This window comes from Leptinotarsa decemlineata, unplaced genomic scaffold, assembly GCF_025532065.1.
Source record: "Leptinotarsa decemlineata unplaced genomic scaffold, Ldec_3_MD MMD2_tig00001393_RagTag_RagTag, whole genome shotgun sequence".
Taxonomy (NCBI): Eukaryota; Metazoa; Arthropoda; class Insecta; order Coleoptera; family Chrysomelidae; genus Leptinotarsa; species Leptinotarsa decemlineata.
Window position 1 is genome coordinate 1,528,580 of NW_027412562.1, and position 17,617 is coordinate 1,546,196.

A 17,617-nucleotide genomic window follows, 5' to 3' on the forward strand; every position below is an offset into this window, starting at 1 on the left:
TATACACTCTCCCTCCCTACTCTACAGATACCAGATACCAGAGAAGCAACATCGTTACAACATCCATTGTTTTGATGCCCCTGAAATTAATCGGGCTGTAAACAACAATTCATGTATTGTTCTAACGAACTTTGTGAAATTGTTCAAAATTCCGTAGATCATAGATGTGACCCATCTTTTTGGGAAAAATTGAAATATATCATCGATATAAGAATTAACACATGAAACTGGGTCAAAATCATTTCCGAATTTCAAAACCATGCTGAACCTTTTCATTACGTTCAGGATTAGCCACCGATTTTAAACACATTGTATAACATTTTTGGAATATTGATGCTTACAAGATGATGAAATGAAGCACTTTGATTATTCATCGATAGCCCATATATGCACAGCATTCTTCTTTTTCATTTCATAGAGGAAACCCTTGATACCCGATTTTTTTATATGAAAAAATGGATGTCTCAAGAACGGTCCATGTTTTGTTTATGATAATATCGTATGCACTCATAATTGAAAAAATTGTCCTTTTCAACGATTCAGTAAGACTCACAAGTAACAGCAGAAATTTTTTCTCTCAACTGTATCACTCTAAGTAAAGCGTATTTTCGAAATGTTCAAAACTACGTTGAATGTATTTTTAGCATGGTTGGGAATTAACTGAAACAAGCAGTATGTTAAACTTCATTTATTATTGACGAAAATGTGAAAGCAAATCAGCAGAAAATAACTTCCTAACCGAATATTATAATAAATTCATAATGATGAAACGTTTTGAAACTCAAACAAAGCAATGTTTTAAGTAATTAAATGCTTATCTTCTCAAGAAATAGCATTTTGTTCGTATTGACAGCATTCAAGTTCATAGATCTTCACAGACAACGTATCTCTCAGCGTCACACTTGAGGTCGTTCCAGAGTAAATGGTATTTATCTGGTTGATACGAAGCCTCTACACAGTGCTCTCTTCCATCTGCATCGTTAGGTTCACCAGGAGCCCAACTGGTGAAAGAGAAGGGTTTTCCGTTGGATGTCCAATACCATATATCACCAATCTTCTCGCCGGAAGTCCAGAAAGAAGCTTGTTTATTGGAAACTGGAATGAAATCAATGTAATTAATGAATATTCGACCAAATAGTGAAGGAATACGCAATTGCTGATCCAAGCAAAATCACCACTCTGAAAACTCAGGTTATGCATAGCATATATGATATGATCTGTTCAGAAAAAGCAACTAGTCCTTCAGTCTTGAGGAATTGAGTTGTCCATTGTTTTTTCGCACACTGCATTTTCGTTAATATTCTCTCATATTCTTGCTTCACGATACATTTGTTACTGGAGTTAAGTTGATAACTTTTGTTGGAATTTCATTTCGTAGACAAAAAGATATGTCAAGGAAGAGACTACATTATGAAAAGAAAACTAGAGAGTGTGAAAGAATATTGAGAATTTGTTCAGGATTGCGTGAACTATGATTTCGATAAAATATTTGTCAAAGTTACCTTTGTCTCCAATTGTTTGGTAGAGTTTGTCGTTTATCGCTTTGGTCTCGATGCTCACCAAAGCTTTGCCTAGAGAATGACAGAACACTCTTGCTTTCGGATGTGACATCTGAAAAATAAAACATTTGTTACTCAGACTCGAATATGGATTCGAACACCAAAATATAAATGAATATCATACGTTGCTGAGAATCCAAAAGAAGTTTGAGGGCTTTTCAATTATCGAATTTGAAAAAACTAGATAATGGGGTATAAGTAGATATTTCAAACAATCCTAAAAATAATATTCTTATTCCTGTACCAATTCAAGCTTGCCCCTATAATATTTCAGTCCCAGCTGGTGTCAAAGTGAAATTTTGGTAGTTCAAATGATATCACAATTGGAATTGATCAAATCATAGAAATTTTTGTGAGCATTCATAGTTTGACAGGAAATCATTGCAACTTTGTATTTTCAAATAGAATACTCTTTTTCTTCACACGTTCTTGAATACAGCAGTTCACTTTACATACGAATACAGTGATTGTTTTCGTGAAAAAGACGAATTCAATTCAGGGACTGCGACCACTGAAAAACATTCATTCTGCACTCATCATGAGGACATCAAATCAAACCTTGTTTTTCAACTACTCATCAAAATTCCACATTGAAACCAAGAGAGACAACAAATTTATAGGGGCGAATCTGAACGAGTTCTCACCCGGTATGTATATGTGTCTCAAATGACGATTTTTCAAATGAGGTCCCCAAGTTTCATAAGATTATTTGAGTCCCAGAGATACAGCTGATGGACCAAATAAACCCAGCTCGTCAACGAAGCCGATCAGTTTGTATGGTGAGTGGTCTTTCAGGTCAGATGGTGAAAGTACGGCTCTGCTGCACTCTAAAAACCTGATTCTGTCCCCAGTGGGGCAGCACAAAGTATGTGCTCTGCAGTTTCATCATTTTTCAAACAGAGACGACACAAACTGTCTTCCGCAGTCCAAGTCTCTGCATATGATGATTCAAATTACAGTGACCTGTAGAGGAGCCCGTTAGACATCGTAGTGCATCCCTACTGTAGTCCAACAACTGGTCGGTATCAAGCTTCGAAGGGTGAATAAACGCTCTGGGGTGAGCGAATCCTGGAAGATTCTGCCAGAAGTCCATGAATCTTCTTGACGTGCAGGTATTCAATCTCTGTTTGGCAAAGCTTGGAGCGATGCCAATGACAGGTTCTGGTCCGATGAAGCTGCTTGCAACACCCACCTTTCCAAGGGAGTCAGCAGCCTCGTTGCCAGTATAGCCAGGAATCGAGACCAGAGACAATCTGTTGGGTCTTCCTTTCGAGAAAAGTCGTTTTTTGCAATTTGTTACCAATTTAGACGTTACTCGGTAGCAGACAAGAGCTTTCAACGCCGCTTGACTGTCCTAGAATATTTTTATTGTCTTGTGTATGAGGTTGGATTCTTCCAATCTCTCCGTACACAATTCAATAGCAGAGATTTTCGCTTGAAATACAGTCGCATAGGTTCCTAGGCATGTTGATATCTCTGTCCTGGGTCTGCGACTGAAAACACCTGCACCAGAACAGGAAAATATATTTGATTCATCTGTGAACCAACAACTATCTGCTCCTAATATTTCTTTCTCCCGTTGTGGTCGTAGCCAAAAAAAATAGTTAGTTATAGAACAAACTCATCTTATGATGAAGTTTTATTTGAATACGTTTCGGATCTCATCAATTATCGGCCAATTCAATCACATAGAATAACTCAACTCTTCGATGAAAACGTATAGAAGCCACATAAAATCATACAGGGTGTTACAATTCACTTCATATTTCAACATAGTTGACTCGGGATCTTATCGAATCCTACTGTTGTACTGGACGTTGGGAGAAGTGACTTTTTTGAATTTCGACTGATAGAGTCATTAGATTTTTGTGAATTCCGGTATGTTTTAAATGTGAAGACATTGTCGAAATAACCAGTTCACTTTATTTCTCTCAACAAAAACACTGCGAAAACTCCAAACGGACTATGACGAAAAATCAAACTTCTTTCCGAAACAATATTATCTTACCGTAGACACCACATGGATATAGTAAGTCCTTCCACTGACAGTTGCAAATTCAGAAATTTTCAATGGGATATCATAGATGTTTGTATTTGTATCTGGAAAAAAAATATTCATCTTATATAACCTTTCTCTAATTTTTTTTCATAGAAATAAGTTCTTGGGAAGTTATTCCATAGACGTCTACACAATTTCTATAGTATTTTTTTCAATGTTTTCGGTGTACAATAATTAGGTAAAACTTCATTTCGAAATTTTTCACTGAAGAGTTAACAAAACCGTGATACGTAGATTCTTCTGATGCATTCCAAACTGTTTTTGAATACGACTGACAAAGCTATCATACAGATTTCGCGATTTTATAAACTTTCATGTGAAAGTTTTACAATGAATTGTTACCAAATCATATTTTCATTTCATTTTCATCAATCTATCATGTTGCATCTGGGAAAGGTTGAATGGATCCCTCATACCTAGAATTAACATTTCTCAATGCTTCCATATTTGAATAATATTAATAATATATTAATACACAATATTGATAAAATAAAGTTGAAGCACCCTGTATTTTGACACTAAATAAATGAATAACTATGATGAGTATGAAATGAAGTGTGATATAAGTACATATTACGCACATTGAATATTATATTATGACAACTGCAAAAGAATAAATGAGCTATTGGTCTTCCAGATAACAATTGTGAAAACTATATGTTTCATAAAATCTACTGCCTGATGCTTACTGTTACTTGCAGACAAATATACCCATGTACATTTTGAATTGGTTATCTAAGTGATTAATTTCAAAATAGAGACCATTAAATCATTTCATCTGGCCATACATTCAGAAAAACATTCAATTTCTCGGTTCCAAATCATGAATTAACAATTACATCATGTCTATGTATTAAAAAATATCAAATCCCAACTCTTTCGGAAATTAAGTGAAAGATTCGTTGTAAAAAACACCATTTCACTCTCTACGTGAATATTTGTTAACAAATTGAGGATCTACGATCTACGATCCTCAATTGTTAACATGATTCATAAAATAGTCGTATCTCGGAATTCTTTACCGTCGTTCTTTTTAATTTTTTATTCCATACGAAAGGTTTTACTTTCGAAAATCAAGTTCAATATTTATTCAAAAAATTATTCAATAAAGAGTGACGAGTTGCTGAGAAAGGAAAATTCATATTTATGTAAAACTATACAGATCTCTCACAATACGTCCTATCATATGTACGGAAAAAATGCATCTGAAACAACTACCATCCATTAAGAACATCGCATTCCACGAAAATGATGTTTCATTCGTAGATCCACAGTCTCTCTATCTCAATTCGTGGAAAATAATTCTGGCAATCAAAATTTTTTGAAAACTGTAAAAATACTCTTCTCATAAAAAAAAGAGTTCAGAGACGTTCCAAAACATATCAGAATATTACGAATCACTCTGGAATAATCGAAAATAGTCTGGAGCATTCGAAAATAACCTGAAAGATCCCAGATCATTTTAGAACAATCAAAGAGGTTATATGAAGAAGAAGGTTTTCTGTTTCAACCTGGAGAGACTGCTGCAGAGAGAGTGTGAGTCATGCCTTAAGAAGTTTCTAGATTAGTCCAGAATATTTGGGACTACTCAGGAGTGTTTCACAACATTCCAGAATATCATAGGTCTTTGTGAAACTTTCCAAAACAGTCTCGAATATTGTGAATCACACAAAAACACCTTCAAAACACCTTTATATAATGGATACATTGTTGTGGAATCTATATTTTGATTTGTGTTCAAATCAGTGACTACCCAAGGAAAAAACATAATTTTTCATTTCATGAATGTAGTAACTTCTTCAAATGAATGAATCGATATAAAAAACCATGACAATTTTCATATAATATATAAGCATTATGCCTTGAAACAGAAAATATTTTTCTTAATTGTAACTACAATTTGGAAACTGAAACAGCTTGCTCACCTGTAGCATTTTGATCATCTCCAAATGCTCCAATGATGCAACAACCTAATAGAAGTATCTTAGTCAACATCTTGAACTGATTTGATAAAACCATTGCATTTTCGCCGGTATATATACGTTTTATAACTCTGCCTTATCTCATATTGTTTTGGTAATGAAAATGTGCAATAATCAATGATTTTTAGGTCAGGAAATTGAAAAAATCACTTTATCACAATATGATATGATATATTCAGAATTATTGAAATGTTTGAAGGTGACATCATTGAACTTAGTCTGAATGCGAAACGGCTTTTTCAGTTCTCTCATGTTTGATAATAATAATCATAATACCAAACACTTCACCTTTCATGATACCAAATAGTAAACAACATATAATAAGCTAAAAATTATGACAGCATTCTATTGAATAACCGTTACAAAAGTTTGAGAAAAAAAGGCACCAATTTGATGAAAACCACCAAGCAAAACTACTATAAGAACATAATAGAATACAAAAAAACAAGATACCAAATAACTATGGAATGTTGTGAAAGAAATCACCGGCACTAAACCTATATCAACCCCAATTGGGCCAATAAGAAATGATCAGGGAGTACTCCTAACAAACAACAGAGACATAGCCAATGAATTCAACGATAATTTCGTAGATATTGGAAAGAAATTGGCAAATGAAATAGTCAAAAATAATAGCCTCGTTTATAATCCAAACATTCCACCAAATTCTTTTGTCTTAAGCCTAACTGATGAAAATGAAGTAAACACTTCAATCTGTGATCTTAAAAACAAAATGGCGGTAGGAAAAGACGAAATTAAAGCAGAACTGCTAAAATCAATATCATATTATATGCTAGATCCTTTAGTTTTCATTATTAATAAATGTTTATCACTTGGTGTGTGGCCCGACTGCAGTAGTGACATTGAAAAGGAGATAAAATTCGAATCAAAAACTATAGACCAATCTTGCTTTTCACCCATCTGTTATAAATCTTCGAAAAATTGCTGAATAAAAGAATGAACGCATTTAAAACCAAATACGAATTGATTTCAGATAGACAATTTGGCTTCAAAAAAAAACCTCAACCGAAAAACGATTCTTCAACTGACAGAATTGATACATAAATTCTTGGAGAAAGTAAAACCTTCTTTATGTCTATCTATAGACCTAACGAAGGCTTTCGAAACTGTCGATCATCAACTACTCCTACAAACTGCCAAACGCTTTTTGAAAGCTATCTTCGAAATATAATGCAATTAGAAATCAAAAACAGATAGAATGTAGAGTCCCACAAGGTACGGTACTGGGTCCTATGCTTTTCAATTTATATCTAAATGAATTATTCAATTTGGACAGCGTTGGGAAAATAATTGGATACGTAGACGATACTGCGATATTTTATGAGGCAGACACTTGGCTTGTTTCGAAAAAGGACGTAGAAACATATTTCCAGTTGCTCAAAAATGGTTTGACCAAAGGCTCCTGACAGTGAATCTGAAAAAAACCAAAATTTAAAAAACAAATAAGAAAACATATTCTAGAAAAAAAATAGACGAAGTCTGTTGAAGTGAAACAAGTTATTCTTAGTCAAATTTATTCAAAAGTTCTGTCATACTGTATAATCTTATCCACATTGCCTTCATTTGTACATTAATATTTTGTACATTATTATTTTACATTAATAAAAAAACCGTATCAAGAAATATCATGAAGAAAATGAATAAATTAAGAGATAAAGCTCTTAGAAAGTTCAAAGTAACCAAATCTCATAGAGACTGGATGAACTCTAAGGAACTCCGTAATTATACCACCGGAGCAATCCGACGTACAAAAGCCTATTTAGAATTTGTTTCGGAAAACCGAAATTCCAGTTTGATCTGGGGTACTCCGAGAAAACTTGAAATTTTGATAAATGAACACAGTCTCACTCTTCCCATGGATTTATCAGATCTGAATCAAATAAACTCCCACTTCACAAATATTATGCATCCTGCAAAATTTAATCATCATGAAACACTCATTGAAAGATATACTCAGACCTATTATGTACCTACTTTGAATTTTTGCAGAGTGACACCACTCCCGACTCAACACTACATCAGTTGTATGAAAAATAACTGTGCTGGATCTGACAGCATTTCTCTCATTATGTTGAAGTATATTGAGGATCATCTTATTAACCACATAACACACATATTCAATTCCTCCATAGAAATAAATCATTTTCCTTCTGCATGAAAACATGCAATTGTACTCCCTTTGCCAAAATGTGAAATTCCAACTGAATTATCTCATTTGAGGCCAATTAGCAAACTGCCTATCCTACTTGTATCTAAGGTGTTCGAGCGACTTCTGAAAGATGAAATCAATTCTTTTGTATACAATAATAATTTAATAACAAATGTTCAATCTGGATTTCGTGCATTCTATAGCACCACCACCGCTCTTGTCAACATCACCCAAGATTTATTCGAAACAAGTGATAATAATGAAGTAACTGCCATGAGACTTTCGGACTACAGTGTAGCAAAACATTAAGGGAAGGGATTAAGTGAAGGGACTATAGATATATTGAAAAGTTACCTCAGGAATCGGACTCATTCAGTATGTCTGGATGGGAAGTGTTCTAGTGCTTTACCTGTTGACTATGGAGTACCTCAGGGCTCTATTCTTGGCCCCATTCTGTTCTCTCTATATATATCTGACTTCCTTAAAATAATTGATCATTGCACAGTTCATCATTTTGCAGATGACACTCAGTAATATTATCGATTTCTTCCAAGTAACTGGCAGGTGACAGTGGAAAAAATTAACAGTGATCAACAAAAGTAACTGGATCTATCTAAAGCCCATAACCCGAAATTGAACTCTGAAAAATAGAGATCTTATGACTTCCAAATTGAAGTTGAAACTTTGCGAAACCATCATATTGTCTAGATTAGCATATTGCAATATAATCTACGGGCCTGCTTTGATACACCGATACAAAACAATTGCATTCGTCTTTCTTATGATGTGAGAAAATTCGACCATATATCCCCCGAATTCGAGGAGTAAGATTGGTTACCGATTGCTAAAACCTGGCAGTTCCACCTACTCATCAATACACATAAATTCCTCATTCACAAAAAGCCAAATTATATTTATAAAAGATATAAAGCTTTCAAATCTCAGAATAATTTGACGACACGAAACCGTCACACTTTTATCATTCCAAAACACTCGACAGCCTGCTTTTGTCGTAGTTTCATTTACAACTTTATCAAACAATATAACGCTTTGCCCAGTGAATGTAGACACTACTCTATATATAATTTCGAAAAAAAGTTGAAAACATATCTGAAGTCTTCTGGATAGATGATATATTCATATTATGCCTTGCTCATATGGTTTTCCCTTTGTCTCACTTTTGTGTATGTTTTGCTATATATTTTACCTTATTATGGCTAAAGTTGTAAAACAGCCTCGGCAGAACTTAGCCCTTTCCGTGATTTTTGTATCAACTTCTTCTTTATAAACAATATATGTCAATGAATAAAGCCTATTTATTAGTATCATTATTATCATCAATATCTTCACACCGATTTGGTTGAAATTTGCTTGCATTTGAAGTGATAAGGCGCTTATTTAACGATTTATGAAATTTGAGATTCTGGTGATAGCATTATATAGCATAATATATCATTATATAATAGCATTGTATTATTACCATCATCATAGATGATGGAATGATGAAATATTTTTTAATTTTAGTTAAATTTATTAAAAAAAACAAAGACAAAAGTTCAGTGTCGGATAGATCAGGAGTATATGAGTTACTTCTAGCTGTTGTCCAAAACCTTATTTTGGCCCCAAACAGGGAGAGCTTTTTCCCAAGGAATTGAAAAGCAAAGAATTGAAGAGCAAGTAATTTTTCGAATGGAAAGACCAATTCCACATTTGTAAACCATTTTTAGTAGAAGGACCTAAGTTCAATCATGAATATGACATGTTACATTCAGAAGAGGAAAGTTTGAAACTCAATCTTTCAGGATGTTCAGGAACAAATAGATTCAACAAGTCGGGTAATCTACTGACTAACCAAATAGAATTAAATAACTCCCCGTTACTGAATATTTTTTCAATATGAAAACTGGTACATAAGCTTAAGTTTTCTCATCCATTACATTCCTAACTCAGGTACACATAATTGGCTAAAATATCTTCAGAATCAGTCATCGATTCCGAACACTTTGTATAACATTTCAGAAATGTTACTCCTATTATACGATGGAATCAAGTCTTTTGATGAAACAATAATAGCTCATTTATGTATTTAATCAAATTCTTGAATTTTATGGGGAAATCACTCGTGAGCCGAATACTTTGTTGTTTTGAGTGAACAATATTTCAAGAACGGTTCATTTTTCGTATAGTGTTCATCAAAAACTCATTTTAGGTATTGAAAATTGTAAAAATATACAGGGTATTACATTCGAATTGAGGTAGTTTGTGTCAACTTCCAGTATAACCAGAAATGTTTGGAAAACGCCATTATATTAATTAGATGAAACGGATTAAAAAACCTATATTTGCGAATTTTCAAGATTTGGATCTTATTATTTTTCAAAATACGGCTTACCAACAGTAATTAGTATTGAATATATTGGTTTATATAAAGATGGCCACCTGAAATGTGATGTGCATATACATTACACGAGTATAGTTACTATACAAAATGAAGTTTATGAGTTCCATCTACAACATTGAACAGCTACGTATAATATATTTTCCACTCAAGGAACTTCACTGAACATATGAGTGCTGAGTAGATATCATGTAGCAGTAATTGAAGTTATACAAGAATCAGTATTCAAACCATTCAACAAAAATCCAAAAATTATTCCACTGAGTCATCAAAAATTATTGAACCACGACATCTGCACTCTCTCAAAACGAAAATATATCAGTATCCTCGAATATTTTAATTGCAATCAATCAATCATTGCCACAGCACAAGATATGAACTTATTTTGTGGAAATTCATGTTCACTGAGGATATACTACAAAAACACACTTTTGTCTATTTTCCACTATATTTCTTTATTGTTGACCGGTTTCGGCTATTACACCACCACTAACTGATTACATTTAAATCTGAGTAAATTATACCTATTTTGCTTATTCTATCATAAATGATTTGATATACTTGATATACCTGATACCCGGTACCTGCGTTTCATATACCTGTAAAATCCATGAACATAACAAAGCTTTCAATATAATGTAGGTTTTGGAATCTGGATTATAGGTTCAGGAGAGGACTATCATTTGAATCAAGTTGTTCGTTGAGGACAACAGAATTGGGATTTTTCTTTGACCTGTTTTTTCCATAGATTACAACAGATTCATCATTTCCCCTTTTTCGCATGTGTGTAGGATCTTTAAATTATCTTTATCTATTTTATGTTTCGAATTTTGAATGATTTTTTATCCGAAATGACATGTTCGTGGTACCTTGTATCAAGGAAGAAATTTTGATACAAGATACCACGAGGTACCATTTCGAATAAAAAATCATTATTGTACGAACATCAGGTATCGGGTATCAGGTATATCAAATCATTTATGATAGAATAAGCAACATAGGTATAAATTACTTAGATATTAATGTAATCAGTTAGTTTTGAAAATGGTGTAATAGCCGAAACCGGTCAACAATAAAGAAATATAGTGGAGAATAGACAAAAGTATGTTTTTGTAGTGTATCCTCAGTGGACAAGATATAAAATAACATGCTGCTCAATCATTGAACTGAAAAAAGTATTATACAGAGAAACTATAGACTTAGCCTCTTTATTATATAAAGCAACAGCTACTACTGAATCCATTAAAAACAGAAATAAAAAATATTTGAATAATACGCAAAGAAACTATAAGAAAAAAATCAATTTTATAATACCATATAGACAGTACTTCTCACTAGATATTTGAATTCATAGAACAGTGATTCAAAATAAGAAACCGAAAGAAAAAGTCCAAAAATTTTTTTTGGAATCCAAATTATTTTCTAGTATTTGGGATCATAAGCATTTCCTATAAAACCGCCATGCAGCAAATTCTTGTCAGGTGTAGCTGACGTGCAAAAACTCTCATATGGGAAGGTTGTCGTGAGTATCAAGGTGGGATTCTTGCAACTTGACTATTCGACTACCTCATTAACAGAGCATATACTTTGTGCCTGCCCCTCTGGGGACCGAATCAGATCTTTAGAGTTCGGCAGAGCCGTACTTTTACCATCTGACCTGAAAGACCACTCGCCATACAAACTAATCAGCTTCGTTAAGAAGCTGGGTTTATTTGGCCAAGTGTGAATAGGTGTGAGCCACAATGAACCCTTGCTGGTTGCGGTGGAGGGTCGAAAGGACCCACTCACTTTGGACCTAACCTAACATATTCCCATTCAATGAAGGGCATGCACATGATTGTGGAGTTTCTCAATGACGCATCAACGAATTTTGAAATGAAAACAAGAGGTATTTCAAATGATGTCCATGCCCTTGGAAATAAATGAATTGCTGTTTGTAGGGCCATAAAAAGTGGAACTTGCATTCCAGAAGCTCTTGACTTAAGCATATTCACGTTATGGTGATCGAGCATGTGAAAGATTGAACAGTAGGAAATTTTATTGTTTGAAATTCGAAATAATGAAATGGTATCTATTATTTTTCAAAGCGACTGAAATTCCAATTAGATATTTGGTTATGTAAAATCGAAGCGAGTCAATAACAATCTAATCAATAAATGATGATCTCTCAGTCAGGTCAAAAGCTATGACTCGTTAGTTACTCCAGATTCTTCCTCTTCAGTTAATATTTGATTTCGCAAAATTATTCTTTCCTTCATTTTTATTGATAAGTGATGCTACATGTTTGTTACTTTCCATACGTTTCGCAATGCCAAATATTTATCGCATATAGACTTTCGCTTTTGAATGACCCCATTACGGACTTTCAAAATCCTGAAATGTTTGCAATGCATTGAAAACTATTTTATACAATGAAAATAACCGGAGAAAATGGAATTCTTGATATCAAGTTAGAAATTTTCTACGAATTTTAAACGAAAATCATTTCGTGGTGTCTTCCAAACGAATAATTTCTTATCATCTTTTCCACAAGCTCTTTTTTGTGATAATTCAATGTTTTACATGAAAGCAATCACATTGAACAGTATGTGTTGCCTTTCTTTCTCTGAAAATGCCCACAAATTTTCGTATGAATATGAAGAAGTGGAAAACCAAAACGTTTCTTTTCCAAAGAGCATTTTCTCCTAAAAATATACCCCTTTTACTTCTAACAAGATTCATAGGGCTTAGATTGAAATGAATGGGCGAATGAATGCCATTCCGTACTGTCATCTTTGACATGAGTGGATTTAAATCATTCGTGACATTAAGTTGTATTTTAAGAATGCATAAAGTGCTTCATCTCGTTATTAGGATTGGTACTGAAGAAGCAATAAGACAAATGTTTTATTCCGAAACATCCACCATGGAGGGTGACAGTGTTCCATGTAAGGCGTACAAACTGTTAAAAAAACTGTTTTAAATCTGTTAAAAATCTGTTTTTCCATAAACCAGCTGTCGCAACCCTACGAACGACAACCCTCAGAAGTCGAAACTTGTGCGAGCTAAGGACTAACGAGGTCCTACTTTTCAACGTGTGATTCCTAACACTGAATAGAAGAAAGTGTTTTTTTCTATAATTCAATGTTTATATGTAAGTAGTTGTTTCACAAGTATTTTTTCTTTCGTGTAATCCACCATTCATATGGAAGTAGTTCATCCTGTTCGTATCTGAAAGGTTTTTCTTCACATTATCTACACATCTCATCAATCCTCATTATTCAACTACGGACTTGTAGAAACCTACAACGTTTGCAATGCATTGAAAAATATTTTAACACAATGAAAATAACCAGAGAAAATAGAATTCTTGATATCAAGTTGAAACGCATATCGTTTTATTGATGTTTCTCAAACGAATAATTTTCGTTTTTTTTCGTGTCGATGTTTGATTTATTTGTGAAATCATAAAACAACAATAAAATTAAAAACAACAATAAAAATTAGTTGGCGCTTCGGGGCGACTTCATTGATTCCAGTGGCGCATTTGCTTTTTCAGCTGCAAGAAAACCTGCAGCACCACATCATCTGAAAATCTTGATCAGCCAATGTCCTCTCTCTCATGAAACAAAATGTAGGGTGTCTCCAGAGGCTCCAAAAGATTGAATACATCGCCAAAATATGGGACATTACTATCGTCAAACTTAAACCAGTGCGTTTCGTCTTTGACCAAGGCGTAATAATGACAAAATTCAACGCCAGGACCACAGTAAACAATGACTGCATGAATATTATAATAGTGGTCTGCTAGATTGAAGTGTTCATCTATTTAGAACCTTCGAAAAAGTTTGATGCTTCCGTCAGAGGTTGAGTCTTGTTTGAAGATCGTCAATGTTATTATATATTAGATTGACTGGTGCCTCAGCTATACTTGTTTCCATCATTCATTCCTCACCAGCCTTTTTTTTTGTGAACTCAATGTAGTACCACGGTCGGGTTCAACCCCATTAAAAACTAGGTTATTTAGGGAGTTTTTAGGTAAGCTAGAAGGTGTATTTAACTACCTAGCCTTCTAGCTCACCTTAAAACTCCCTATTCAACCCAGTTTTCAAATTTCACATAATAGTTTCATACTTGATAATGGTCGTACGAATAAAATAACTACTGAAAATTTGACAGAAGTGTTTTTATTCATTTCATTAAATTGATTATGAATTTACACAAAACAAACAAGTCATCAATCACACAGAATATATACAGTGTGTAAAAGCCAAATGAAATAAATTCATTATTTCGGTTACTAAGGCCATAAATTTCATATCCAAATCAGATTCTCTCAAGATGAAAAATGGAGAGTTTTCTTTATTGTGCAGTGAACTTGAGAGGTCAGGTGAAATAATGAGGATGAAAAGTGGAACTTGCATTCCTAAGCTCTTGACTTAAGCATATTCACGTTATGGTAATTGAGCATGTGAAAGATGAAACATTAGGAAATTTTATTGTTTGAAATTTGAAATAATGAAATGGTATCTATTATTTTTCAAAGCGACTGAAATTCCAAGCGAGTCAATAACAATCTAATTAATAAATGATGATCTCTCAGTCAGGTCAAAAGCTATCACTCCTTAGCAACTCCAGATTCTTCCTCTTCAGTTATTATTTGATTTGACAAAATTATTCTTTCCTCCATTTTTATTGATTAGACACGCAGCATGTTTGTTACTTTCTATAAGTTTCGCAATGCCAAATAGTTATCGCATATAGACTTTTGCTTTTGAATGACCTTATTACGGACTTTCAGAATCCTGAAACGTTTGCAATGCATTGAAAATTATTTTACGCAATGGAAATATCCGGAGAAAATGGAATTCTTGATATCAAGTTAGAAACGTTCTACGAATTTTAAATGAAAATAATTCCATGATGTCTTCCAAACGAATAATTTTTCATCATTATTCCCAACAGCCTTTTTTTGTGATAACTCAAATTGACGAAAATGGGTTTTGAGAAACTTTTTAGATTTTCATCGAAAGTATCAATCAGAAACTATTTCATTTCAACTTACAGACGAACATTCTACAAAATTAGTAAAATTAAAAAAAAAGACATTTTACAAACACTGACATTACTACAAGATTACAGTATACTACAAGATTGAAGAACAATAAATGATTTGAAATGGTTATATTTTTAGGAGTGATTAATTTTTTGGGAAAGAAAGTTTTTGGCTTTCTACTACTCCATCTGATACAAAAAAAATTGGATGAGAGAATCTTCCAAAGAAAGGAAGGATTAATCAATTTGAAAATAAGTAACTCTATACATGGATGTGTAGATCATGCAAAGAAGTAACTTTCAGACACAAACTGAAAGAAAGTCCTCCTGAATAGTTACTTATTTTCAAATTGATTAATCCTTCCTTTCTTTGGAAGATTCTCTCATCCAATTTTTTTGTATCAGATGGAGTAGTAGAAAGCCAAAAACTTTCTTTCCCAAAAAACAATAAATGCTTTTTAATTGCTGTATGTGTATGTTTGATTCAACAACACTCCTATTTTGTCCTTTTTGATAGGGCGCCAAAAATTACATGTAATGTTTCTTAATCTACAAAAACTGTTGAACATGACTATTTTCCGCTGGGATGCAAGAATCCAATCTTCTCCTCATCGACTCCCGAACTCTTTCAAAAACACCAGGATCGTTTCTGTTTGCGTTACACCCAGCAATTATCCGATTTCTCAAATCTTCCACATCTTCCACTGTAATCGGAATGTTGTTGACAGGCCAACGGAATTGTTAGATTCTTTATTACCAGTGTAGTATGCTATACTTTTATTTTGGCTACGTTTATAATTTTGATATTACCAAAATTGTTATTGTCGACATTTTTGTTTGCCACGTATTTTCGAAAGAAAGCGCCCTATCAAAAATTATCGAAAGTCAAAATATCGGCTCTGCCGAACTCTAAAAACCTGCTTCGATCCCCAAAAGGGCAGGCACAAAGTATATGCGCTGCTGTTTCATCGTTAATGAGGTAGGCAGATAGTCAAGGTGCAAGATTGATACCCGTGACAATCTATCCATATGAGGGTTTTTGCACGTCCGCTACACCTGACGATGCCTCAAATTCAACTGTGTAGGGTTTTTTTCGCCACCGGTTTTGGTAAATCATCACTTGAGCGCAAACGTTTGCTAACCTGCTCTTGGGGGGTTTGTTCCTCCACCTGAGACAGATTCTGCGTACGCCGCTCAAGAATTTGATGCAAGGTGGTTTCATAAGTAACCCTACTCTGGAGGAGACGAGTCAGTCGTTTTCTGGCTGCACCACTAAACCTTTTTTTTAGGTTCAGTTATTGGATCGGGAGTTGGAAAGTTGAGAAGCTCTCGCTCCTGATCTAAATTTACAAGGAGTGCAAACTATAATAGGTTCTATGAGAATTGTCTTGAATTTGACTGGGAACGAGTCTTACTTTTAAATGAACTATTCGTTGCTTTTTATAACAAACTTTCAGAACTTTTCAGTGCATCATTTCCTATACAGAAAATTAAAATAAAGCGTAAAAAACCCTGGATAACACCTGGAATTAGGACGTCCTCAAGAAATCTACGGTCCCTTAATTATAAAAGAAAGTTCAGCTTGAATCCAGATTTCCATGCCTACTTTAATAACTACCATAGAATTTACCGAATTATTCTCAAGCTTGTTAAATCTAGCTATTTCCAAAATAGAATTAACTCTGCGAATAATAAAATGAAGGAGACGTGGTCCATAGTAAATGACCTGAGAGAGGATCCTAAAAAAAGGAACAGTGTTAAAATTACAATCAGTGCAGACGATATCAATGAGTTCTACTGTTCAATTGATCGCAAGCTTAATAATAAAATAATCGTCCCTTACGACCCTGTTATCAATATTCATAACTGTCACACAGGAGATACTTTTACATTATACGATACTAGTTTTGATGAAATTATCGAAGTGTTTAGGGATTTTAGGAATAAAAAATCATCTGGATACGATGACATCTCCATGAATATATTTCAGAATCTTCCAAGACTAGCACTTGAAACTCTTGTCGCATTAATTAATCTTTCGTTTCGCAACGGTAAATTTCCTTCATTCTTAAAAAAGTCTGTGATAATTCCCTTGCACAAAGGCGGAAACTTAGATGATCCTTCTAACTATCGTCCAATATCACTTGTACCGACCCTAGCAAAAATAATTGAAAAACTAGTGAAAAAAAGGCTCAATGAATTCCTTATCGCTCATAAAATTATCAAATAAAATCAATTCGGATTTCAGGCTAAAAAGAACACCCAAATGCAATTTTTTCCTTCCTGTATGAGGTATATTCAGATTTAAATGCCGGAGATGTAGCTGCAGCAGTATTTTGTGACCTAAAAAAGGTTTTTGACTGTGTAGACCACGAAATACTTTTGCGGAAACTACATTGCTACGGCTGTGAGGGA

At 33.8% G+C, this 17,617-nt stretch overlaps 1 protein-coding gene across 1 annotated transcript; it reads right to left on the reverse strand.

Annotated features, from left to right (window-relative positions):
* Positions 1-673: 673 nt before the first annotated feature.
* On the reverse strand, positions 674-5,702 carry LOC111515364 (C-type lectin mosGCTL-1). Its single transcript, XM_023171592.2, has 4 exons — positions 5,544-5,702; positions 3,568-3,659; positions 1,503-1,611; positions 674-1,095 (listed from the first exon to the last, which is right to left on the reverse strand). Exons 1-4 carry the CDS (start codon positions 5,635-5,637, stop codon positions 863-865), a joined length of 528 nt encoding a protein of 175 aa, XP_023027360.1. The 5' UTR covers positions 5,638-5,702; the 3' UTR covers positions 674-862.
* Positions 5,703-17,617: the final 11,915 nt, after the last annotated feature.

Coding starts and splice junctions, on each gene's coding strand:
- LOC111515364 (XM_023171592.2), bottom strand. CDS start 5,637: ATGGTTTTATCAAATCAGTTCAAGATGTTGACTAAGATACTTCTATTA. Junction 3,660..5,543: donor AGATGATCAAAATGCTACAG/GTGAGCAAGCTG, acceptor TTTTTTTTCCAG/ATACAAATACAAACATCTAT. Junction 1,096..1,502: donor CCAAACAATTGGAGACAAAG/GTAACTTTGACA, acceptor ATTTCATTCCAG/TTTCCAATAAACAAGCTTCT.